This window comes from Plutella xylostella, chromosome 15 (genome assembly GCF_932276165.1).
Source record: "Plutella xylostella chromosome 15, ilPluXylo3.1, whole genome shotgun sequence".
NCBI lineage: Eukaryota > Metazoa > Arthropoda > Insecta > Lepidoptera > Plutellidae > Plutella > Plutella xylostella.
In genome coordinates, this window is record NC_063995.1 from 10,414,571 (window position 1) to 10,440,442 (window position 25,872).

A 25,872-nucleotide genomic window follows, 5' to 3' on the forward strand; every position below is an offset into this window, starting at 1 on the left:
TTTTTCCATATAGGTATTTGTAGATTCAAAAATAGTATCGAATCCTGTGATCGCAGCACTGGGGCGTATTTTAATCACGGATCAATCGGCGGCGGATCACTTTGTTGTCCATCTGTCTGTTGAGCAATCTCTAAGCAAACTTTATTTCGTTCACAAGAAAACTATAAATTCATAGAGCTTTGTGATATACGAGTTTCAACTATCTGACTGACACAAAGAGTCGAAACTCGTGTGTTGAACGCCATTTGTAAACGTCTTATAAACTTAAAATACGGTCTATGAATTTGGGGGTTAAAGTATTATGTCGTAGTAGGGCATTTCTACTACATTGCGTAAAGTTGTACACCTACACACTGGGACGTGAGCGACGGGTAGATTATCCTGATTGGTCGGCGGCTTGTCATCAAAACTCGGCTGATTGAGGTTGACCTCATTCTGCCCCTATGTCATGTTTCAATTTCATGAAACAAATTCGCTACCTATTTGTAAAGTAGGTACGTACGTACGTACATATATAGGCACGGCACGGTCGTAGAAAATTTGCACCGATTTAGAAAGTTGAAATAGATAGCGTATTGTTAGTATGACATTTTATGTAAGTTGACAATCAGATATTTAGTAGAAATTCACTATGCTCACGAATGTAGTCCCGTAAGTCAGAGGTAAATCACAGGCCACCCGATTTTTGTTGTACTTAAACTCACGTGATAGGTCACGACTGTTGCGAGTCGCAAATAGGAGCTAAACAAACATATAAAAATATGTCCAAAATGAAAACGTGACATGAAAGCGGATGACACACACATGGTAAAACTGCGAGTCTATGTAACAGTTTTTATTCAGTTAGCGGAATGGCCCCTCCGCGGCGAGCGCGACTGAATATAAAGAGAAAGTATGTCATAAAAACTCATAAAAGCGGGTTATTCCACGCCGAGGTTTTGTAATAAAATGAAAAGGGAAAGACCCTGCAATTAAATGTTATATTCATTTTACTCGCATGCATAGTTGTACCGTTGCCGTTGTATGTACAGGTATGTCTGGTGAATATGATTTTTTTAAGATTTAAGGTTTTTCCGGTTTAGATAGTTTTTTATTATAAAATTTATAGTAGTTTCAACGTTAACGTTTATATTAAAATTATTCGCAAAATATCACATTATCAAAACATGATATTCGCAAATTATGATATTAGTAAATCATGATATTCCCAAAACATCACACTAGCAAAACAATGTTGTTACAATGAATGTTAAAAACACCCTATGTAATGACCGATACTTTATTATAAAATCGTCTGATGGATGCCCAAAATTAATATACGTACCTATCCTGATTAAAAAAATAAAATTAACAAAACCAATTACGTTTTCGTTTATATTATACTCGTCATGTCCGTCCCTCGCTTTATTTCATTTCACAGGCAATTTAGAATGTTATCAGCCCGCAGCGATGGGCGATGGAATATGTTGTGAGTAAAAACATGGGCCAGAGCGATATAGGTTGGTAAAATGGTGAAATTTTCCAGTTCCGTATAGGTAAAGCTGGAAAAATTCGTATTACTGCAAAAAAACTTACTTATTTATAACTCTACATCTATCGTTGTTGAGTGATATTTTTAATTGGCTTTACCTACCTACTTTTTCTCTCGTCAGGGATACGGGTTACCCGCTACACGGCTTTGTTCGAACGAATATATCGCACAAAAAAAGGATTTTCCCGCTAATCCCGTAGGAATTTCCGGAATTCATTTCTTAGTGCAACTCTGTGCCTAAGCTTCCAAATTTCAAGTGCCTACGTTTAGCCGTTTAGGCTGTGCGTTGATATGTCAGTCAGGCCTTGGTCTCCTATTAAGGGTGCTTTTCCACCAGAGATGTGCTATGCAGCTATGCTGCGAAGATGAGATATCTACGCTACGAAAATATGTGACCGTTTCCACCAATACTACGCTAGGTAGCTGTGCGAGGAAGATGCGCTACGAAGATGCGCCGCCGCAAAGTAGCTGTGCGAGAAAGATGCGCATCTCGAGCTTTTTGCTTCCACGATGGCATGTCTACTTTCAGTGAAAAACGCGGGCATACTGTAGGTCTGCTCTGCACATACATAGCTACACCACTCGCGATGGTCCATAGCACATATCCATAGCACGCATCCATAGCACACATCCATAGCACGCATCATTCCATACAAAAAACATATCTTAGTTGAATCCGTTTCCACCAGTGCTAAGCTATGTGCACCAATTAATATGATTGGTGGATATCAAACGCATCCATAGCATCGTAACATAGCACATCTCTGGTGGAAAAGCACCCTTACGCCGTGTGTCGCGTCCAGCGTCACGCCGTAGGCCGCGTCACGATGCTCACTATAGAAATGTACTGATGCGGTCTCCCTCACACGCCGACGTTGGCGCGTAGACGTAGTGAGTATTTTGACGCGGCCTACGGCGGTGACACTTGACGCGACCTACGGAGTAAATAGGAGACCCGGGCCTCAGTCAGTTTCTCCTTTTATATATTTAAAAGATTTTTACTTTATAATATATTATGTATATTTAGATCTATTTGGACTAATGGCGGTGGTGTGTTGTTGCAGAGCCAGCTGTGGGATGAGTGCGAGCTAGAGGACGCCGCCTTCGCCGAGTGCAGCAGCAGCCACGCCAACCACAGCTTCCAGGTTAGTGTCGCCATGAACTCACCCCAGTGTCACCATAATTATTTACTTATAATTATTTATTTAAATAATGTATTCATCAGAGACATCAAGTGATCATAGACACTTGGTTCATTCCAGTCATCTCGTTAAAAACAGCATGATAATTGATCCATCCGGATTGGAACTTTACGGAGCCATCTACAGAAATAAATAATAACACTATTTTTCCAGTCTCAAGCAGAAATGATTGGAATAAATCTAAGCAATCTACTGAAAATGTCTGCAGCAGTTTTTGATACAGATAGTCTTTGATAAATGGTTTCAATTTGCCAGTATAATTAATGGGGCCATTTCATTTGGCCTACTCTTTGCTCGCCTTGCCTTGGCCTTAATACTGACGTGTCATAAATAAAGGTAGGATGTAGTATACCCACCTGCAGAATACGACAGTTGGCGAAAAGTTTTCATCCTGTCAATGTTTGTGATGTATTCAGTTCCGCATTTGTACTTTCTGCGAGATTTAAAACGCGCTGAAGATATAATTTATAATGAAATACAGGGTGTTCCGTAAATAGTGAACCAACAGAAAGAGATAATACAATGAAGGTTTTGTCCTTTTATACGCTGGGGTAACTATTTTTTTTTAAATATAGTTGCGTATGAAGTAGCCTAGACTGCAAACCAATCGGCAATTGAACTGCAATCGGACTTCGTTTGTTTTGCAGTTCTATTGCAATCGTGTCAACTGCATTTGAACTGCACCTGAACTGTCATTTGCAGTTGGATTGCTGTTGAAATGCGGTCCAAGATGCACTATACATTATCATAAAAAATACTGCGTATGTAGAATTACATTTTCTGTAGTAGCATCGTCGATTATTTAGCAAGGTCCCGCAAGGCTTCTGCCAACTTAACAAGACTAGCTAAGTGTAGATAATTACTTTGGTGGCGCGCCCAGAATCTATAATCACGAGAGGCCGCCGCGCAGCTTAGCTTTAAGCCTGATTTACACGAGCCAGTGGATTTTCTTGTAAGTATAAATTATTAATTTTAATACTTCCCTTGGTGCACCTCATATACTTTATCCCTTTATAAACTTACACATATTTTTGTGATGTTTGCTTCTTGGAAGCTTGTTATGGAATGGAAACTATGGGGAGTTTATTTTTATCACCAATTTCCAGACGTAGAACAAAAGTTGCTAATGATCCACTGAATCAAATTTTGCAACATCCTTTAAAGAAGTTTAGGATTAACTATTTTAAAGGCTAACGCATAAACTTAAATACCTTATTTTTTGTCGATGGTTAAACTTGTTTCTCTGTGAGCCGCCTCGAGACGAGACGCGGAGGAAGTCCGGCAGAAAATAAATCAGACCCGCTCAGCACCAGCTAAAAGAGATTCCATTTAGCTAAGAAGCGTGCTACAGTTCGTAAGAACATAGAATGTGATTCGAACGGCTGGTATATTTTTGTTATAACAAAAAATGTAAGATGGATATTTCGTTGCAACGTCCTACTGGGTTCTATGTATTTATATATGGGATTTTTAATAATTTACGCCAGCGGTAGCAATCAGTATACTTAATAGACATTTAGTGTTACTTACTATTATTCAGGGGTTGATACTCTCTTGTAACTGATAATAACGTGCCTGTGTCAATGTAAATATGTGTGCATAGTATCAGATCAATGTAGAAGATTTACCTTGATGCCGAATCCTATTCTTAGAGGTGTCGTACTGTACTTGTACTTTAAAAGTTTCACAAAGTATACGAGTCGTCTTCCGTCGTTTTTAATGATCGTATTTGATGTTACAAGATATGCTTTGGCGTTCAAGAATCCATTTCTGTACCAAGAAATGGGTAGGTTCTGCTTACTTTAAATGTCGATATCTACTTATATTATGTATAAGTACATGAATATTTTTTTAACCGACTTCGAAAAAAGGAGGAGGTTCTCAATTCATCTGTAGGTATGTTGTTTAAATGTGTGTTCACCGATTACTCCGCCATTTATGGACCGATTTTGAGAATATTTTTTTTTTAGTTATTAATCTAGGGCAATATACGCAGACGACTGTATTTCGACAAAGCACCCCTAAGGCCGCCACAGACGAGTGGATATGAGATTTGAAGAAAAGACGGGATAGGTGTTGCAAAGTTAGCTTTGTCTGACTCTACCAACCAATGACAAATATACAACACTCCATCTTGTTCCTATATTATTAATCTAAGCTGCAAGCTTTTGATATTTCGGTATTTCTCAATAACCTCTCCCCCGATCCTCTTAACAACATTCTTAGAATTCGATCGAAGTGGTCACCATTCAATTAATGAAAGCCAGCAGGGGATGATCCGGCGATCCTGAAATACTGTGAAATGTCACGTATTGATCCTCAAATCATGCTCGTCACTTCGACAGGTATTTAAGTAATTTTCCTGTTTGGAAAACTTCTTTTGGAAATGAGAAAAACTCTGTTTCGGGCTAAGGAGTGTTTGGTCAACGCTGTCTACTTTATTTCATTGCAGCCGTTGATTGTGACGAAGTGTGAATTGATCTTTTTGATTTTTTGATTTAGTCAAGTCATTTTTGGTACCCCAAGATACGGGCTGAGCCTTGGGGACCCCTGCTCCTTGTGATTAATGTCCAATTCAGACGTGTGCATAGATATAGTTTAAGTATAATACCTTGTTTAATATATAGTAAATATGTAACATTTCTTTTGCGCAATAAAGATTTTTATTATTATATATATTATCTTTATACAGGGTGTACGGGCGGGCTGTTGCCGGTACAAGTATTATTTGTGGTGTAGGAACTGGTTGTTGTAATGTAAAGGCGATGTTACCCTGTTGATGGTCTTTATTGGACTGACGTTAATAATATTACAGTGCCACAAACTTATCTGTTCCGGTGACAGCTCACGTAAATGTGTAATATTTCTTCATTCTATAAGATTTTAAATTTGCCAGTAGTGGTAATTCGCTCTTGTGGTTTCAATAAACCCATCTAATCTGTATCAATATATAATTCATTAGTAAATAATGAGATATGGATCAATTTAGTTCGCTCTCACCGGAACAGATAAGTTTGTGGCACTGTACATTAGTCATTGTGAATATGTGTGCAGCTTGCTCGTACATGCTCCCGACTCAAAAGATGAGACAAATCTCAAAAATATGAATCTAAAGTAATTGTACGTAGTAAGTGACAGCATTAACTAAATGTCTAATGTCTTAAATATTTCACCTTAAATATATTATAGGGTATGTAGGCGTTGCAAAAGTGACATACTTAGAAAGCCGCAAGAGGTTAAGTATTTTGTATATTTGTATATTGACTATTTCCATAAATGCATGTCTAATCAATAAACCTTGTTATCGGGTACACTGCGTGTCCTTACATATTTACCTACTAGCTGTTCCCGCGAGCTTTGCTTGGCCTTAAAAAGTTTTCCCGTGGGAATTCCAGGATAAAAAGTAGCCTATGTTCTTTCTCAGGGTCTAGACCATATGTATTCCAAATGATGATGGGCACCAATATATGGAAGCTGGGACCAGCACCAATAGAAATGAGTGATACGTCGTTGAAAAGGTATTTTTTTGCAGAATATGAATAACGGAAGCGCTAGTCTTGATTTACTGTCCAATTAGAGTAATCGTACCTTGAAAGTTTTTATATTTTATTTCTGTAATTTTAATGTTTTTGTTAGTTTTTCACATTCATTTTTAATTTTTATAACAAAATAATCATATTTCATATAATATTATATTTGTTTATTATCTCAGTAAATAAAACCAGTTGAAAGTAATTTCTCCAATTTCAATAATACGTGTTTACGTGTATTACACCCTAACTGTCATCAGGAGAGAGAGTGTAATGCCATAGAAAAATACTTCCTTCCGACGAATATATTTCAAAATGGACAACTGATACGGATTTGTCGTCATAATACTTTTTTGCTCACTTGAAAAGAGCTATCCAACGATGTATGTCTCATCTTTATTGGACATAGGTCCCAAAACGCCCATTGTCATTTCATTCAAATCCGTTAAATAGTTTTGGCGTGAAAGAGTAACTGACAGACAGACAGACACAGTTACTTTCGCATTTATAATATTATATAGCTGTTCCCGCGCGCTTCGCTTCGCCTTAAAAAGTTTTCCCGTGGGAATTCCGGGATAAAAAGTAGCCTATGTTCTTTCCCAGGGTCTAGACCGTATGTACCTATACCAAATTTCATTCAAATCCGTTCAGTAGTTTTGGCGTGAAAGAGTAACAGACAGACAGACAGACAGACACAGTTACTTTCGCATTTATAATATTAGTTAGGATTCAAATTATTTATACATATTCTATGGGGTTGTAAAACATATTTATGCTTGTGGAGACTTGTGGCTAAAATTGCGCCTCCCGCAAGGAAACTAAAAGCGAATATTATGGCAACATCTCACCGCTAGGCCGGAGCAATTAATAATTTAAGACGCCGCGAACACGGCAGAGCGGTTGCTTTCATTTCCCCGGTACCCTTATACAGGTTGTTCCGAAAACAGCTTTGCAAGCTTTTTATTAAAACAATATTTTTTTTCGCATACATGGATTTCAAAAACGGCTTTACAAGTCTTTTATCGGTAAAATATAATTTTGTCGTAGAACAATAGTATTTCCAAGATGACGACTGCCCGTCGTTTTCATTTCATCTATACCTATATACAGGTTGTTCCGAAAACGGCATCGCCATCTTTTTATTGGAAAGCAATATTTTTTTCGCAGAACAATAAATAATACTCAGTTCCCGAGATGACGTGTGACAATGCCATTTTGCAACACCTGCATTCTGAAACGCACGGTATTTAAAGTATAATAATCATTCGTTTTTTGTTAATGGCCTGGCAATTACTATTTGCTTCTCAAGTTGCACTCTGTAGGTATAAAATGTGACCTCAATTTTACTTATTTAAATAACTGTTTTCGTAAATAGAGCAACGATTTCATTTACATCCTACTTATAGTTTTTGACCCTAGTACGTTGCTTTATCATTGCCATATATTTTTACCTTACTAGTAGAGAGCGTTTTATGAAATAAAACATCAGAAACAAACATAAACTACCCTTATTCTAATATAACAAGGGTTTTGACAGATGTATTATTCGGTGAAACGGTCTCTACATAACGACTGAAAAATCTGCCATCATTATTATCATTTCTATTTTTATTTTTATTTGTAAAGCTAAGGAACGTGGGGAAAAACGGGGACAAGCAATCACGTGTTATACACAGGGTGAAATTTTATCAGTGTAACTGTAAACAAATTAAAATCAAATCTCCTAAATCTGCTAAAATTAAACTGAAAAAACCGGCCAAGTGCGAGTCGGGCTCGCGCACAAAGGGTTCCGTAGCAGCAAATATAATAAACTTATTATGTCAATTTATACACCTGGTGAATGGAGCCTAAACTCTCCCGATATTTTGCCTTAAAATTACAGTTAAATCAACCTATCTCAAAAACTATAAGAGATACTTTGATCAAACCAAAAATCGTTGAAAGAGTTAATTAGCATGCATCACCTCTATTTTTTTTAGAATTTTATACCCCGTAGTTATAAAAATAGAGGGGGGGGGACATACTTTTTACGACTTTGAGAGCTGATATCTCAAAAACCGTTCACTTTAAGAAAAATGTTTTTTAGAAAACTTTATATCATTTTAAAAGACCTTTCCATTGATACCCCACACGGGTATGTACATCGAAAAAAAAAATTTCATCCCTCAGTTACATGTATGGGGGGCCCCACCCCCAATTCTTTTTTTTACTATTTAGTGTCATATTTTTGTAGCGGTTCATACAACACATATTCCCATCAAATTTCATCACTATAGTACTTATAGTTTCCGAGTAAATCGGCTGTGACAGACGGACAGACGGACAGACGGACATGACGAAACTATAAGGGTTCCGTTTTTGCCATTTTGGCTACGGAACCCTAAAAATGCCACCCAAAAATTCAGAACCCAAATAAACCATTGAGTTATAAATGTTCTAACTTACTTTACGTACGCAATAAACAAATGTAGTTTTAGAAATTATTGTTTTTACTTCACAAGTCGATGGGGACGATGGGTCCAACAATAAAATTCAACCCTGTATATAGACCCTCGATAAATGTGTCAAGCTAATATGGCCGTAAGAAGTTACGTGCGCTACTGATTTCATACGGACTTTCAGAATATTATATAAAATTTCGGTAACACAAATATTTTCTGAAAAGCTTAGAGATGTGTTTAATTTTCTTTTCATCACCGATTTTACTTACCGTTGCGTATTTTTAGATTCATTTTCAGTTATGTAATATTTCTACTGCTGATGACTTTGATAATGAAACCTACACAAAAATATTCATAGCCAATTCGCCACTAACGATAAACATGTGTCATATATTATATGTAATGTAGTACAGTCATCCATAGACATAGGGCTCTTCCAAGGAGTGCCACAAATTTTTCCCCCTTAAAAGCATGTACCTATATAAGAAGAAAAGTATACCACTTAGCTAAATAAACATTTCCTTAATTTCAAGTAAATAAAAAAAAACTAGAGCATGCCAGAGCGAGCATTTAAAAACGGCAGCCCAACATTTAGAGTGGTTTCAGACTAGCGTATTTTACGGCGCTTATAAGTTCGTTTTTGAAAGCGCATATTTATTTATTTATTTATTTATTCTTTTATTGCACAATTTACAAAAGTAGATGTACAATGAGGTGGACTTAATGCTAAGAGCATTCTCTACCATACAATGTAGGTGATGATTGGAGTATGGTCGTGGTGTTGCGACACGCTCATCTTGTATGAGCGTTGACGCGTTTATAAGCTAGTCCTAATCCTAACTAACTAATTAATTATAAATGCGAAAGTAACTGTGTCTGTCGGTCATTCTGTTACTCTTTCACGCCAAAACCACTGAACGGATTTGAATGAAATTTGGCGTACAGATGGTCTAGACCCTGAGAAAGAACATATGCTACTTTTTATCGCGGAATTCTCACGGGAGAAGTTTTTAAGGCCTAGCGAAGCTCGCGGGAACAGCTAGTATTTGGGCAGTTCTTCTTTTTAACCTACATAACTTAGTCTCCATCAGTTGTGAAGAGAAAATCATGAGTTGTACAAATATTTATTTATTTATTTATATTTCAGCGTGCATTGTACTAAAAACACAACGGCTGTGCACGTTTACAAAAATATAAATTTATATTTTTGTATTTAAAATTACGTTACAGAGTGGTAAATCCGCGTGACAGAGGAGTATTTCATACGAATCTTGGCTGTCTCCCGCCACTTCATCCTGCGCATATTCGATAATGTTACAAAAAATATATATGACAACATAAAATATAAAAAAATATTTAAACTCCAGAAGATATTACCTATTTAGTAAAACAAAATATATATTTTTAAATGATTTCAAAAATATTTTAAAAAATTGTTGAAAATTTGTCTCTTACTACCTAATGTTTTAGTAGTAACATTCTGTCACGTAGGTTGCCATTTAAAATATTTGTTTGAGCCACTCGTCCTTATTGCCATCGATCTGAGTTTAAGGTCTCCTTTTCCCCTTGGTAAGATTTCCCCTTTGAGATCCAGACACCGCGTATCGGCCACCCGCAAAGTGTGACAGGAGGTGCGTGTGTTTATTCGGCGACAGCTTCGTCACGTAGGTAATTGTTAAAATAAAATACAATGAAATTATTATTTTGTTATTTACTCATTGGTAATAACAATTACTTTGAAATCAACATGTGAATATTACACTTTATGTTACTGTTTAAATGCTAATCGACTTTGCAACACATTTTACCCCTCTGTCACACGACAAATCTGTCACATTCTTACCAAACACTCCAACCTGAGAATATTCATCAAAGAAAAATTGAAGAGAAACTACACGTTTTGGTTAAAGTACGAAGCGAAAGGAACGTCCAATACACTTGCGCTTCATTAATAAAAAGTTTCGTTAGTGAAAAAGCTAATTTCGTGCTATTGTTCTCAAGAACAGACGATGAATGTGGTAGACTGTTTAATATGGTGGAGAATGATTTATCGGATGTTTGATGATAACATTAAAGTCCTTCCAGCTTCTAAGGTAATTAAAAAAGGAAAGAGTATTTTTTTCAAGTTCCAAGAGCCACTGCTGTATTTTCGAAATATGGCTGATTAAAACTTTAACAAATTACGTAATTTTCATTATGTTACTTAAATTTTAGGTTGCCGAAAATATTAATTGTGCAGATAAACATTATTTTATGTAGTTGGAACAAATTTGTCCTTTAAGTTCCTGAAATACGGATATTTCACTCTCCAGAGGTTCTCAAGTGTGATTTCATTAGTTATACTAATAATAAAGATATCTCCAGTAATTTTTTTGACTAACTTGAAACCATAATGATTTATATGTAAGTTACTAAATTATTATTTTTAAATAAAACTGTTTTATTCCAAAACTCTGTCGCATATTTAATAGAATAACAACTATGTCACATCGTTTACCACTCTGTAACGATTGGTGTCTCCTGGTAGTCAACTTAATTTTGGTCGTTTATATGTTATGTTATAAATAGTGCAACTTTGGAAAAATCATATTAAATTTAGTCATTGATGTTAACGTCTATGCTGTTAATTTTTTACTGTAATTAGTAGCGAAAAAATATTTATAGCAAAAACAAGCTTCATTTTAGCTGAAATTGTGACAGAGTGGTAATAACTACTTAATAAATATTTTGTTATAACTAAAAATCCATTCTTTCATATGTTTTCTAAAATGGTATTTTGTTTATTAACGTATCAAAAAAGTTTCATTTTAATCGACGAAGACTATTTCGTTAAAATAAAATAAAAGATTCTGTGACGAAGGTGTAATTTTCTTTGCCTTATCCACGTATTATGTTCTGAAAATCTTGAAAAAATACTTAAACTTCGCGGCCAACCACCTTTTTCGATAGAATAGAAATGTAGCTATCATAAAAATTATAAGAGTTCACCAAAAAGCTAAAGTTATTTTTTTCAAATTCGGGATAATTTTTTATCCATTATGTAGGTTAAAAAGAAGAACTGCCCATTTAATAAACGCGATTGATACTGACAAGACCAGTTATTCTCGGAATATTCTCGTTTATGCGTGTCCAGTAATTTGCAGCGCTTAATTTCGTAACGTGCGGCGCGCGTAAAGGCCTCTCCTGATACGACCGTATACGCGCTAAAAACGCTAGTCTGAAACCGCTTTTAGGTCGTAATGAAAATGGGTCTGGGGGGTCACCCTGTATCACGAAAAACTAACTTTCGGAGCGCTGCTGCGCGAGCCACGACTCTATCTCGTTGTATTAAACGTGCCGATTGCACGACAGCTCTCGTTCGTTCGTTTTTCGTCAGTATAGAGATAGACTAACCCTCCTGGGTCGGCGGGCCGAGTGCGGACCACCGCAGGGCTCTTTCAACCTCGGTGTGCGGTTGCTAACTGTTATACGTTTTATTATATTATATACTTAGGTACTGCGGATTTCTCGTTTCGGTATAAAAATAAATTTTAGTTTACACAAGTAGGTTATTTAGTTAGTAGGAAAGAGAATGGACGGGAGTGGCCAGCGTAGAACAGCTAATGCGCTTGGCGAAGAATAGAGAGGAGTATAATATGCAGAGCTGACCGCCAACCTCCTGTAGTGCAGAGGCACTAGAAGAAGAAGTATAGAGATAGTTATTTGTAGTATTTTTATTTTAGTCAAGTTAGTCGATGATATCGCCGTGTGGAGACACCTTATAGAAATGCGTGGTACGACGATAGTATCGTTGCGATTTCCTTGCTCGTGGAGAGGTCCACTAGGTAGTTGCGTAAACCAGACAGTCTAGTATAGACTCATATATGTTGATGGATCTATAAAGACATAGACACACATCGTTTATTTACTAAAAAAATACACATCACAAATACAAAACAACATCCATAGGTACAGTGACATGAAGAATAACAATAATTGTGGTGTGTATTATGTCAGTAAAATGGCTCTGACTCAGCATGTGCTGTACAAAAATTTATACAGCGCTGGTAATTCTGCCAGAACGCGGCTAAAATATAATATTATATTTAAGAAGTATAGCACTCGTTATCTTGCACAAAGTACATATGCGCCTTTAGCGGAAACTATCATGACACACCAATATTAAGTATATTATTTTCACTAGGATTTAATATTGAAATACCTACATTGAACCATTCAAAATACCAAATGAACTGCTAAAGCTTGCGGTTAGGCAACAGCAAATAGTTCCCAATCTATCTCTTCCAATCAATATTGTTTACCATACCAACTAATATTAAAGCACGGCTTATTTACCTACTTAATCATACAGGATGCACGTTTGCAGTGGTGGCAGGTTAATAAATTCAACTCATTTGGTCCCTAGATTAAAATGCCAAAAACACAAAGGGGTATGATTGCTCATGAAGGTTGAATTCTCGGCTCCCACTCACCTTATCTTGATGTAAAACGCGCAACTGTACGCTTCCCACCATTTGTTGCTGCTGAAAGTTGCTTCAATTTTACCGTTGAAAAGCTGTCAAATTAATAACAAGTTATAAAATGTACAGGATGACCAGCAACGCATTTTTTTTGCTCCTGAAAAAATGTTTTTAGCCTACGCTGTCTAAAAATAACACTCCGACTACCTAAATCTGTAAGGAAAACACAAAAACAGTGAATTTATTTTTAACTAAAATTGGCTAATTTGTATTTTTTTACAACAAATTAAGTTGTTTAGTATGATGAGATGTGTACTCCTGCCGGTATGACGTGGTCTTACGGGACACCCTGTATGTTGTAATTTCATTTTAAATTACTTAGGCCCTGTTTCACAATGTCTGGTTAGTGGCTACCTGTGAGATAAAATACATGCTGTCACTCTCTGTTATTATTTTTTTGACAGTGACAGCATGTGTTTTATCTTACAGGTAGCCACTAACCAGACAATGTGAAACAGTCCCTTAGAATGGGTATTGTATACGGTAGCAGGTGCCTCACCTTTTGCCCTTTTGTCGTTTTAATAGCATTTTGCAAAGTTTTGCATCGATCACAAGTTGTTTATTGACAACTTTTATTGACCTTTTAGTTACTTATTTATATACTTTAGAGTACTCTTTATTTGCACCATTATAGACACATTACAATTCACAACTTATATACATAAAATAGTACAAAAAAAGGCGGCCTTATTGCTTAAAGCAATCTCTACCAGACAACCTTTGGATGGAAGAGACAATTTTAACATAATTAATGGGAGTAGAGGTGCAAGGTATACTACTTAAACTGTACATACTATATAAATAAATAAAACAATACAATACAATATATATAAGTTTAAATAAATAAAACAATACAATACAATACAATATATATATATTTACCTATAATAAACTTACATATTATATATTACATAAACTCGCTTTAATGAAACAAACTTTAATGTTCTTTTTACATAAGCACTACTGTAACTGTGCAAGTACCTAAGTACATAAACTAGGGTTCAGTCAGGTATTAAAACCCAACAAATAATTTGGTCGGTAATTTCAATTATGGCTCTAGGAATTTCGTCTCATTTAAATATTTGGTCGAGGGAACGTGGAAATAAGGTAAATTCCACATTGAGAAATATCTTAAAAAGATTCGGATTCAAATACTTATTTATTTCTTAATAAATATTACACATTGCATTAGATGTGACGCATTTTTCTCTTATTTTATTCATAAGCATAAAAATGTTCAGTTTTATCTACTTATTTAAAGAGTTCATGACTCTCTGAAATGTTTATGAATAGGTATATATATATATATTAGTCATACAACTGAATAGCGCCATCCAATGAACGGGCTAGTGGTTCAATCAAACAGGAGATTAAACCAGTTGCCTGCGACATATATATATATATATATATATATATATATATATCATAATTTTTTTTATAAGTAGATAAAGCAGTTATCATGTTTTTTGTGTTGCAAAAAGGGTATACTAAGCCGAAAGAGGGTGATACAGGGGATATTTTGTTCTACGACTTTTGAAAATTCACGAAAAAAACTCTGTTCCTGTCGGCCACTCTTGTCACACCACGCTACTATATAATTCGCTGCTCTAACCCTCCCTTCCTGTCCAGGTCATAACAGCGCACCGCTCCCTGGTGCTTAACCCCTTAGGGTGGATTCGTCCAAACATCACGTTACACGAGAATAACTATACCGGAATTAAAATTATACGCGAGTAAATATCTAGGATAAGTACATTTGCATTCTACCTAGTTATACCATGATTAAATTGAATGAACGAGGAACGAAACTGTAATGCAACTAAAATAAAAATAGCTGCGTTTCAAAGCATGCAATAGAAATGACATGCCAACTTAGTTTGAATGGATTATAAAAGTATGAAATTGTTTATGTTTTAATATTTTATTCGCTGTTGTTATTCTGAGACTTTGCCTTTTAACGTACGGTGGCCTGCGCCTAAAAGTAATCAGGCGAATTGGAAACAGTAATGCCATCTAGTAACCAGCTTGTAAATATAAGTTACGGGGCGGTGGCGGTAATAATAACAGCATAATGACAGCATATTTCGAGAACGCTATCATGGTCGGTGATAGTCTGAGTGGTTAAGCATTCATGAATTGATGCGGCGGCATGAGGTCCCTGTGTTCAAGTCCTCCACTAAATAGTAAAACTATTGGTTTTTATTTTTAAATGCCTTTTAACATTCTTGATATCAGTAGTAAGCACCGATAAGTAATATTTAGAAGCCAAAGCGATTTATAAAACGTTGAGTGGAACGCAAGTGTTGTATTGTCTCAAAGAACTTTGGGATTCATGATCACATATACTTAATATATTATAATAATAATATATAGTTCTACCCTCAATCTTATGAGAACAACTCAATAAATAAAAAGAAGCAAGTTTTAGTTTGTCGTCCGCTACATTGCACCTGACTGCTACTAACTATTGTAGATTATTGATCCCATCAAGTGTGTTATTGATTAACAATCAATTTTAATTTAGTTTTTTAAATACTAACAAACCCTTAATCGAATTAAAAAATTAAAAAAAGAAAGTAAAGGAAACTTCTATCATATTATGATCTTTAAAGTCACAAAAAACAATAACAGGATGCGAAGTAAGTATCAACAAATTCGTAATAACTCATGCGGCACCGCCGCGCCACGCCTTAACAACTACGCCACAGTCACTATGACGAAATTGTAAGAAATTAACTACCTAATATACACAGTAGTAAAAACAGCGAATACAAACAATATCGTACTGCTCAAACACTCTTACTTATAGAACAACAACATGCACTTATCAAAACACACGTCCAATACGTTGTAGTTACAAGGTTTTTACTAGATGGCATCACTGTGCGGACCGTGCCTGCATACTTTTAGGCGCAGGCCACTGTACTTTTGTTTATGTTTTGACAGATGTGTTTATATGTCATTATGACGGTTTTCTAATCAGCTGATGTGCTGCCGCCATTACAAAATTACTCTCGGATAAGCTCGTTACACGGTCAATTTTGGCGGTATAACATTTTATTCTTGGGATAAGCTACTTATCTTGGTTTCAGGTTTGGTAGAATGCAAAATCTGCTTACTCGCGAGTAACTGGTACTTTACTCGTGAGTAAAAAGTTACTCGACGTTGGCCGAATCCGCCCTTAATATAATAAGGTGAAGGAGGGTTATTCATCCTCGGTACTGTCGGTCACTCCTGTCATATGACGTCACTATAACTTGCTATTTTCTGGCCAGGTCATAACAGCACACCGCTGCCTAGTCCTCTGTGCGGACACCCGCGCGGAGATGGAGGCGTGGGCGGGCGCGGTGCGCGGCGCGCTGGGGACGCAGGCGCGCGACGTGGCCGACCTCGTCGCCAGCCTGTCTTCCGGGGACCATCACTGGTGAGATCATCTAATATTCTCTGTTGTCGCTACACGGGATCGTTATCGATGTATCGTTATCGATGTATATAAACGTCACTATAATAATTATGGCGCTGTGATAGGTGAAACGCGCATTAAACGAGTTTGTCGACGTCGATAACGACCCCGTGTAACGGCCGCTGTTGTAAGATTACACTTGTACCGACTGTATTTAGGTTGTCTGTGGCCCTGAAGCTTTAACGTCTCCTCACTTTGGAAATATGAGAGAGTGTTTCGAGCCCGCTTAGCTTAAACTTGCGTAGTTTAAAGCTTGAGCTTCTCTAAAGCTTCATTCGATCATTTACCAACAACTAGATGCACGGATGACGGTCCACATGCAGATGGGCTATAGGTACAATATCGTACTACTTACATGGTACCATTTACACGAATGGTTGCCTATAGAAATCCCAAGAACAGAGTGGCGGTCAACGACAATTAACATTCTGTGCACCAGGCGCCGTTGCCCCAGTTATTTTTATCTTACCAACGCCCGAAACACCCATCAACCCTCAGGTACACAGCGACGCGAGCCTCACATTCTTGCCGTTCGATTTTCTTTTGTTTTTCCACTTTAGAGCCCTTAACCACATTTCCCCTTCAACCCCCAGGTACACAGCGACACACGCGCGCCCGACATTCTGCAACGTGTGCCGCGAGGGGCTCGGCGCGCTGGGCACGGCGCACGCGCTGGCCTGCGAGCTGTGCAAGCTGAAGGCGCACAAGCGGTGTGCCGCCCGCGCCCCGCCTAGCTGCAAGTGGAGCACGCTCGCCTCGCTCGGGCCGCATCTGGTGGAGGATGCTAATGGGGTGAGTAGGATTAGTTCTATTCTATTCAGAGAGGGGGCGAAGTTCCTGTACGTGGCTCTCTCGAGTGAAACCTTTGTACCAGCGAGCAGCTTCTACGAGCAGCTTCCCGGCGAGAACGTGAAGGAGATTGTCACGAAGATCGGAGACGCCATCGACGCGAGCTGCGCTGACATCGAGTGGGCCAGGCGCAGCGCGTCCGCGAAGACAGGCGGCAAGCCGGCGTCCATCATTGTGGGCTTCAAGTCCGCAGGTACCGAGGCCCGTGACAGTTGGCTCTCGAAACGTCGCAGCTTGAGAGACGTCACCAGCAGCAGCATAACCAGCGGATCAGCCGACAGCAAGGTGTACATCAACGAGGACCTGACGCGCGGCGCGCGCGCGCTGCTGTGGAGCGCCAAGCAGCGGCTGCGCGGCGCCTACAAGTACATCTGGGTGTCGAGCGGCAAGATATTAGTTAAAAAATCCGATGGAGACAAGTCTATTTGTGTGCGTAACGAAAGTGATATAATCAGTCTACTTAACAAAAAGTGAATCATTACGTAAAAGTGATTTATCAAGTGTTAAATTAAAGCTTAAAATTCACGGATTTATTTACATTGGATGCTATTAGTGATGAACCGTTAAGCTATGTTTGTGCCGATACTGTCAACTGCTGGATGAATAGAGTGGTTAACAAACATGGGTTATGTATATTTCATATTAATATTCGATCTCTTAAAAAGCATTTCAACGAGCTATTAGTTACTCTGGGTAAGCATTTAAAACATATAGATGTGCTAGTCATTACTGAACCTAATATAAGTTATGATTTGTTATCATTATATCATATAACGGGATTTAATGTCAATGTATTTACACGTAAAGGGCGTAGTGGTGGTGGCATACTCGTGTACTCGCGCGAGGGCCTGGGCGCGCGCGCGGCCGCGGCGCTCGGGGCCGCGGGCGCCATGCGAGCTGCGGAGTGCGTTGCCATTACACTCAATTACAATAATGAGCTACTTTACTTAATATCCATATACAGACCGCCTAGATATTTTAACGAAAATAGAATACAGGAATTTCATTTAGAATTCAGTAACCTTTTACGTAAATTGCCAAAAAATAGTAACGTAATATTTTGTGGAGATATAAATATAAATATTCTTAATAAGCAAGACAAAGATGTATTATATTATGAACAACTATTAGCTGAATACGGATTTACTAAGTGTATTAATGATGTCACACGGAGAGAAATTGTCGCTGGTAAATTGGTTGAATCCTGTTTAGATCATATGTATGTTCGAATACCAAGCGCTTTAATTAATTCTGCAGTTATAAAACATAAAATTTCTGATCACTACTTTATCTCAGCTGTCCTACAATGGAAACAAACTCCGGCAAGCGCGAGCGCGGGCGGCCGCGGCCGGGCGATGACCCCGGCCGCGGCCGCTCGCGGCGCAACCCGCCCCCCGCGTGTCGCCGCCCCGCCCGCGCCCCCCGCCACTACTACCCGCCGAATTATTGATAATCGTATGGTGAAAGAAAGACTGCAAAATACTAACTTTTCTAACTTATTAAATATTGAATGTCCTATAGAGTTATACACTTCTTTTATCGATATATTTGCAAATATATATAAAGACTGTACTAAAACTATTACTATCAAAGAAAACGAAAGTAATAGAAACAATAAAAATTGGATAAATACTAACCTAAAAAATATGATTATAGAAAGGGATAAGTTATTTATAATATGGAGTAACGATCCGAAGAATATGGTAAAAAGGCTTACATATACTAAATATAGAAACAAATGTACGAAAGTAATTAATAAATGTAAAAATGAGTATGATAGGCAAAGTATATTGAACTGTAATAATAATCTTAAGAAAGTATGGGAAGTAATATCTAAACTCTTAGGAAATAAGAAACAGTCATTAGATAAGCAGATAATTAATAATATGGATAGTAAAGATGATTTAAAAGATATATGTGATAAATTTGCTAAGAACTTTTCAAATGACATTGAACAAATAAAACACGCATGTGATGATAAATGGATAAGTAGGGATAACTATGTAAATAAAGCTAATGTGAGTATGCGATGGCAGCCAGTGAGCAACAGGGCGGTGAAGCGCGTCATCAGCGACATGGCCGCGGGCAAGGCGCCCGGCAGCGACCTGGTGCGCATGGCCGACCTGAAGCTCGTGCTGGACGAGGTCAGCCCCATCCTAGCTAAATTAATTAACTTATCTGTCACTTGCCATAAATTTCCAAATAAGCTTAAAGAAACAATTGTCCGTCCAATCCATAAAAAAGGAGATCGTAAAAATACTTCCAACTATAGGCCAATAGCAATACTTTCAAGCATCGATAAAATTATAGAAAAGTGTATTGTCAAACAAATATCAGCATTTCTTAGTAAAAATAGTATTATAATTGATAACCAACACGGATTTCAGCAAGGTAAGAGTACTAACACATTATTATCCAAATTTACAGACGAAATAAACACGCACTTAGAAAATAAAAAACACATTGTTGCAATATTTTATGATTTCAAAAAGGCCTTTGATACCCTCGATACCGACACTCTATTAAATGCAATGGAGGAGTGTGGAGTGGGGCGCCCCCTGAACCAGTGGTTCCGCGAGTACCTGACGGCGCGCTCGTACCGCGTGAAGGTGGCCGACACGCTGAGCGCCGAGCAACGCGTGCGCAGCGGAGTGCCGCAGGGCTCCGGGTGCGGCCCACTCTGCTATCTCATGCACGTCAATAGCTTATGCGGGGCCCTAAATTATAGTTCAGCTTATATGTTTGCTGATGACTTGTGCACATTACGTGCTGGCTTTAATCTCACAGACACTTGTTACTCTATCCAAAACGATATCGATGCTGTCGTAAGATGGTCCCATGATAATGGCATCGTCTTGAATGCTGACAAAACTAAACTTTTAATATTACACTCGCCTCACTTAAATCTGAATGAATCACCTCCACCTTTAGTAACACATAGTTATTCCTGCCTCCACAATAATTTGGTTAATTGTCAATGTAAACCAATAGAAAGAGTAGATTGTGTAACCTACCTTGGTGTAAAGATTGATAATAATTTCTCATGGTCTCAACATATAGAATATATTAGCGATAAATTAAGGATATTATTAGGTAAATTTTATCATTTAAGTTATAAAGTTCCTATTAGCACGTTAAAATGTTTATACTTTGCTTTAGTCGATTCAATCTTAGATTATGCTCTTGATTGTTATGGGCTAACGTTTAAAACCTACTTAGATAAACTAGAAACATTGCAGACTCGATTTTTAAAGCTACTAGTTAATACAAAAACCAAATTAGAATGTAAAGATAATTGTAAAAAACTGTATAAAATATGTAAAATTCTGCCAGTCACTGTTAAATTTAAATATCTATTAGCCATTCACAATTATAAAACCTGTAATAATTACCTTCATCCCATTACCCATAAACACGGCACAAGGTCTATATCTGAGGGTAAATTTGAGGTACCTAAAGTTAATAATTATTATGGTGATAGAACTCTAAAAAAAAGAATACCGTACCTACTTAATAGTTTACCTCAGGATATACGACAAGAGCCTATGTTATCTAAATTTAAAACTAAATTAAAAAATATTTTTTGCTTAACTTACCTTGATACAAGTTCACCTCAGATTATAATTTTATTATTTGTTGTGATATTACCAATTATGTATAACAATACCTAAAACATAAAAAAGTATTTTGTTTAGTATAAGAGACTCCGATCCCACAGGCAAATTGCATACAAACAGTTTTGTGGGACTTATTGTAAAACTACAACTAATATGTAAGCTTAATAAATAAATAAATAAATAAATAATTCGCAACCGAGTAAACTGGAGCAGCCAGCCTGGGTGTTGCAATAGCTGAGGTAGGCGCACTGATGTTGGTCCAAGAAGAGGAGAGGAGATCAGAAAACAACCCATTGAAATCGGTCACCTATGCAATGACTGACCGTGCCATGTGTAAGCAACACATGGCACGGTCAGTCATTGCAACTTCAAGTATCAGTTACGAACGCTGAAGCTAGCTAGACCACGGACTACTTTAAGAATAGGAACAACCAATCATATGCAGTATTTTTTTACAATTGCTACAGTAGACTGATGGACTAGAGTCCAAGTAATCGAGCTATACGTATATGAGCATGTTCACACAATATCGTTAGCTACAATATTGCATTGTCTTCGTCACTAAGTCCGCCTCTACGTGGCTCGGTTGCTAAGCCGTGAGTTCTAAAGCTACAAGTTTAACAAACTTAAACCCGGTCTTAAACGAGATAACTTGAGATTGGCCTGGCTTGAATAGTGTTCGCGACAATAGCTACATAGAGTTGAGTAGATCATTCGTGAATGTTCTGGAACATTCCATCACTTTCCAGAAGTTTCGATAATGTTCTAGAAGGATAAGTATGGATTCAATAGATCTACAATAGTCTGGAAACTTCTAGAACAATAGTTAGGGAATGTTCCACAACGTCCGCGAACTTTCTAGATGCTAAGTTAGGTACTTATAGTTAATAGATAAGTATGGATTGTTTATACCTACTTAGTAATAATAATAATAAATAGTGTGACCTCGAGTATCTCTGGAACTTTCGGGAAGATCGCTCGCCGGCCTATATAAAGCGAGGTGTCCGGCGCACATTAAGTTCAGTTTTATAGTAACAGTCGAACAAGTCAGTTTAATAGAAAGCTCGAATAGTGAACAACTCCAGAGACACTCGAGGTGAATAGTGAAAATTAATACTGGTGTTTTCTTTGAATTCGTACCACCCGGCATTCGTTATAGTTGTGAGTCGTGTCGAAGGGGCTCACATTTATGGTCCTCCGAGCCGGATAGTTATAGTCGAGCCGGCATTCGTATTAGTTCGTGAAGTGACCTTACATATATGGTCCTTCGTGCATCCGGATTGGAAGAAAAGAAGATGCCTGTAACGAGGTCTCAGAAGTCGTACGCAGTAGAAAGGACTTCGGAAGAGTCATCTGCAGTCTCCATGGTGAAGTCTGCAGATGCAACGGAGTACGCATCGGTATCGGGTGCAACCACAGGAGGTACACCAGGTCCACAACCGTCGTCAGAGCCGACGACGGAGACGCTGTCCCCTCCATTGTTGCCACCCTGCCCTATAGTAGTCGCCGGTGTCACAACTGCCGTTGCCCCCACCACCGTTGTCACCACTGCATTAGAAGGAAGTGTCTACGAGTCTAGATCGTCGAAGAACGGAACTTCACATCCACCAAGTTCATCGCGCCACATTGATTCTCGTTGGCGCAGAGAATTACAGGCCCGCTTGGAACTTCTTGAGCGACAAAAGGAGATGGCTAAAGCTAAAGCTCTGGTGGCCATAGCTGCAGCTAAAGCTAAAGCTGAGGAAGCTGAATTAAAAGCTAAATTGGCTGAAGACAGGGTCGCCGCACTAGAAGAAGAGATAAAACAAGCACGAGTTCGGAGAAGAACACTCGCACGCACACCGCAAGACGTCGCTACGTGCCAAGTCCCGCCTGAACCTGCAGGAAATGTCGTCGCCAGTGGAGTTACGCCTGCACCAGTCAGAAAAGAAGTCGTCGTCAGCCAACCTGTGGTAGAAATCTTGCCCTGCCTTCTCCCGCCTGAACCTGTGGGAAACGTCGTTGCAAGCGGAGTTACGCCGGAACCTGCGGAAGTAGTCGTCGCCGGTGAAAACCGGCGGGAGCCACAGCGGAACAAACCGCTGCAGGGAAATAGAGTGGCTCCTGTAAATAGTGTCACATCGACAAGTGAGCCAGTCAGTGTTGAAAGTGAGGGGCCTACATCGCCGCCCTCAGCTGAAGTCGTCGTAGCACTCACGCCATCCATAGACACGATCAAAGATCGTAGTCTAGAGAATCGTAGGATGAGTGTGAGTGCCATAAAAACGGTTCATCTCCCTACAGAATTCGATAGTCCGACAGATAGTGAGATAGATCGGCATGCGCTGCCGTTTCTGGCGGACAAACTCAAGGGTATACCGGCGGGAGAGATCGAACTGCTGAGTAAAAATAGTGAGTGCAGCAATTGTGACTCGGCAATAAGAAGACTGGATCTCCTAGAGAAGAGATTATCAGACAAGTATTGGTCACAATGGATAAATAAATATTTGCGAGACTCTAAGCGACGAGACGGCGTCATGAATCCTGCGGCCGCCTACCTTGGGGATGATCGAGGAGCTGCCCATCGACGGAGATGTCGCGAACGCGGATAGTTCAGCTACAAGAGCTGCGGCGGGAGTAATGTTCGCGACAATAGCTACATAGAGTTGAGTAGATCATTCGTGAATGTTCTGGAACATTCCATCACTTTCCAGAAGTTTCGATAATGTTCTAGAAGGATAAGTATGGATTCAATAGATCTACAATAGTCTGGAAACTTCTAGAACAATAGTTAGGGAATGTTCCACAACGTCCGCGAACTTTCTAGATGCTAAGTTAGGTACTTATAGTTAATAGATAAGTATGGATTGTTTATACCTACTTAGTAATAATAATAATAAATAGTGTGACCTCGAGTATCTCTGGAACTTTCGGGAAGATCGCTCGCCGGCCTATATAAAGCGAGGTGTCCGGCGCACATTAAGTTCAGTTTTATAGTAACAGTCGAACAAGTCAGTTTAATAGAAAGAGTGAAACAGTAAACATCTCCAGTGAATTGTGAACAATAATACCAGTGTTTTATTTCGAAGACTCAACAGGCTAATATATAGGTACCTCTACGTCAGTGGCATTTCCTCATCTTCCTGAAGAACCAAACAGGTGCAACCGCCACTTCCTTCGCACCGTATAGTAATAGTTCATGAAACGGTCGAAGTGATCCGCACAAATAGTATTGCTTAGTTAGTGAGGCTTGCTAAGTTATTCGAAGAATTTTGGCAGAAGTTGGATAGTATTTAGCCAAAGTGACCCCCAGTGTCCCCGGCTGCTTGAATTTGTCGATTGCTTATTAAATATCTTTACATACAGTTTCATAAATAATTATACGGAATGGAAGGTTCTTGTTGCTAGGACATGAACATTTTAAGTATTATTTTATGTAGGTATTTACATATTGTTCATAGTAATTATGTCGTATAATCTCTTGTCTTGTCACACGTTACCCCTTTCTTTATAATTTATATTTCCTTTCAATGTGGTTGTCTTAGAGATTACTTTTAGTAATAAGGCCGCCGATTGTACTATTTATTTTCTTTTCTATGTTTGTGGAACTGTTTTTGTTTGTGTGCAATAAAGAGTATCTTATTTTAATTACCGTAATAAGTAGATAGACATTTTGTTTTTTAAACGCTTTTGTAATAAATTGAAAATTTAATTCACACATCGAAACTATACCACCCCTTTTTATCATTCGGGGTTAAAAATGCAATGTGATGTCGAAAATGTTTTATGTATTCTGCAGAGGAAAAACGTCGGATGAATTATGTATGCACGCGCGATCAAATCCGGAATGAAAGGTTTCACGTAAAAACCCAAAAAATATACCATCCGAATGATTTATTTGTGCCTAGCCATCAGAATGGGCTTTGATATTTTTGCTACGTAAAGTTCCCTTCATCAATCGTCAGCCTCAAATTACAGTCATAATAACTAGCTCTATATTTTCATCTCTACTCTTTGGCCAGGCGTGACTTCAGTTTTAATTACCTATATTTTATTTTCCTAAAAGTTAGATCAGAATAAAAAGTGCCATTGTAATTTATGTTAAAGTCTCTTTCACGTGACGCTTCATAGTTATGAACTGTAGTTACAGTGTTATAGTGCCACAAACTTATCTGTTCCGGTGAGAGCGAACTAAATTGGTCCATACCTCATTACTTACTAATGAATTTCATATTGACATGACATAGATTATATGGACCAATTTAGTTCGCTCTCACCGGAACAGATAAGTTTGTGGCACTATACTATTGAACGTAATGCTATTTGCAAGCTAAAAAATAACATAAATTTACTATGGATTTTTAAAAAGTCTTTGTTGTTTTTTATAAGTATAGTGCCACAAACTTATCTGTTCCGGTGACAGCTCAAATAAATCTCTAATATTTCTTAATTCTATAAGATTTTAAGTTTGCTCGTATTGTTATTTCGCTCTTGCGGTGTTAATAAACCCATCTAATGTTTTAAAATATACAATTCATTAGTAAGTAATGAGATATGGATCAATTTAGTTCGCTGACACCGGAACAGATAAGTTTGTGGCACTATACCTAGTGTATTGTTGACATTACATTACAAACGCTAAACGGCGGCACGCAGCCATTGTCTCAACGGATCCGGAACTCGGGGGTCACTCTATGCCGGATAACGAAGTTTCGGAGTGCTGCTGGGCGAGCCACGACT

At 38.1% G+C, this 25,872-nt stretch overlaps 1 protein-coding gene across 1 annotated transcript in view; it reads left to right on the forward strand.

The window, feature by feature from the left end:
- Positions 1–25,872, forward strand: part of LOC105383687 (diacylglycerol kinase eta) — a 149,293-nt gene that overhangs the window by 73,882 nt on the left and 49,539 nt on the right. Inside the window, exons 3-5 of the mRNA XM_048626022.1 lie at positions 2,596–2,676; positions 16,500–16,648; positions 17,281–17,479. Of these exons, the coding sequence (XP_048481979.1) occupies positions 2,596–2,676; positions 16,500–16,648; positions 17,281–17,479 (429 nt within the window). The remainder of the gene's footprint in view (positions 1–2,595; positions 2,677–16,499; positions 16,649–17,280; positions 17,480–25,872) is intronic.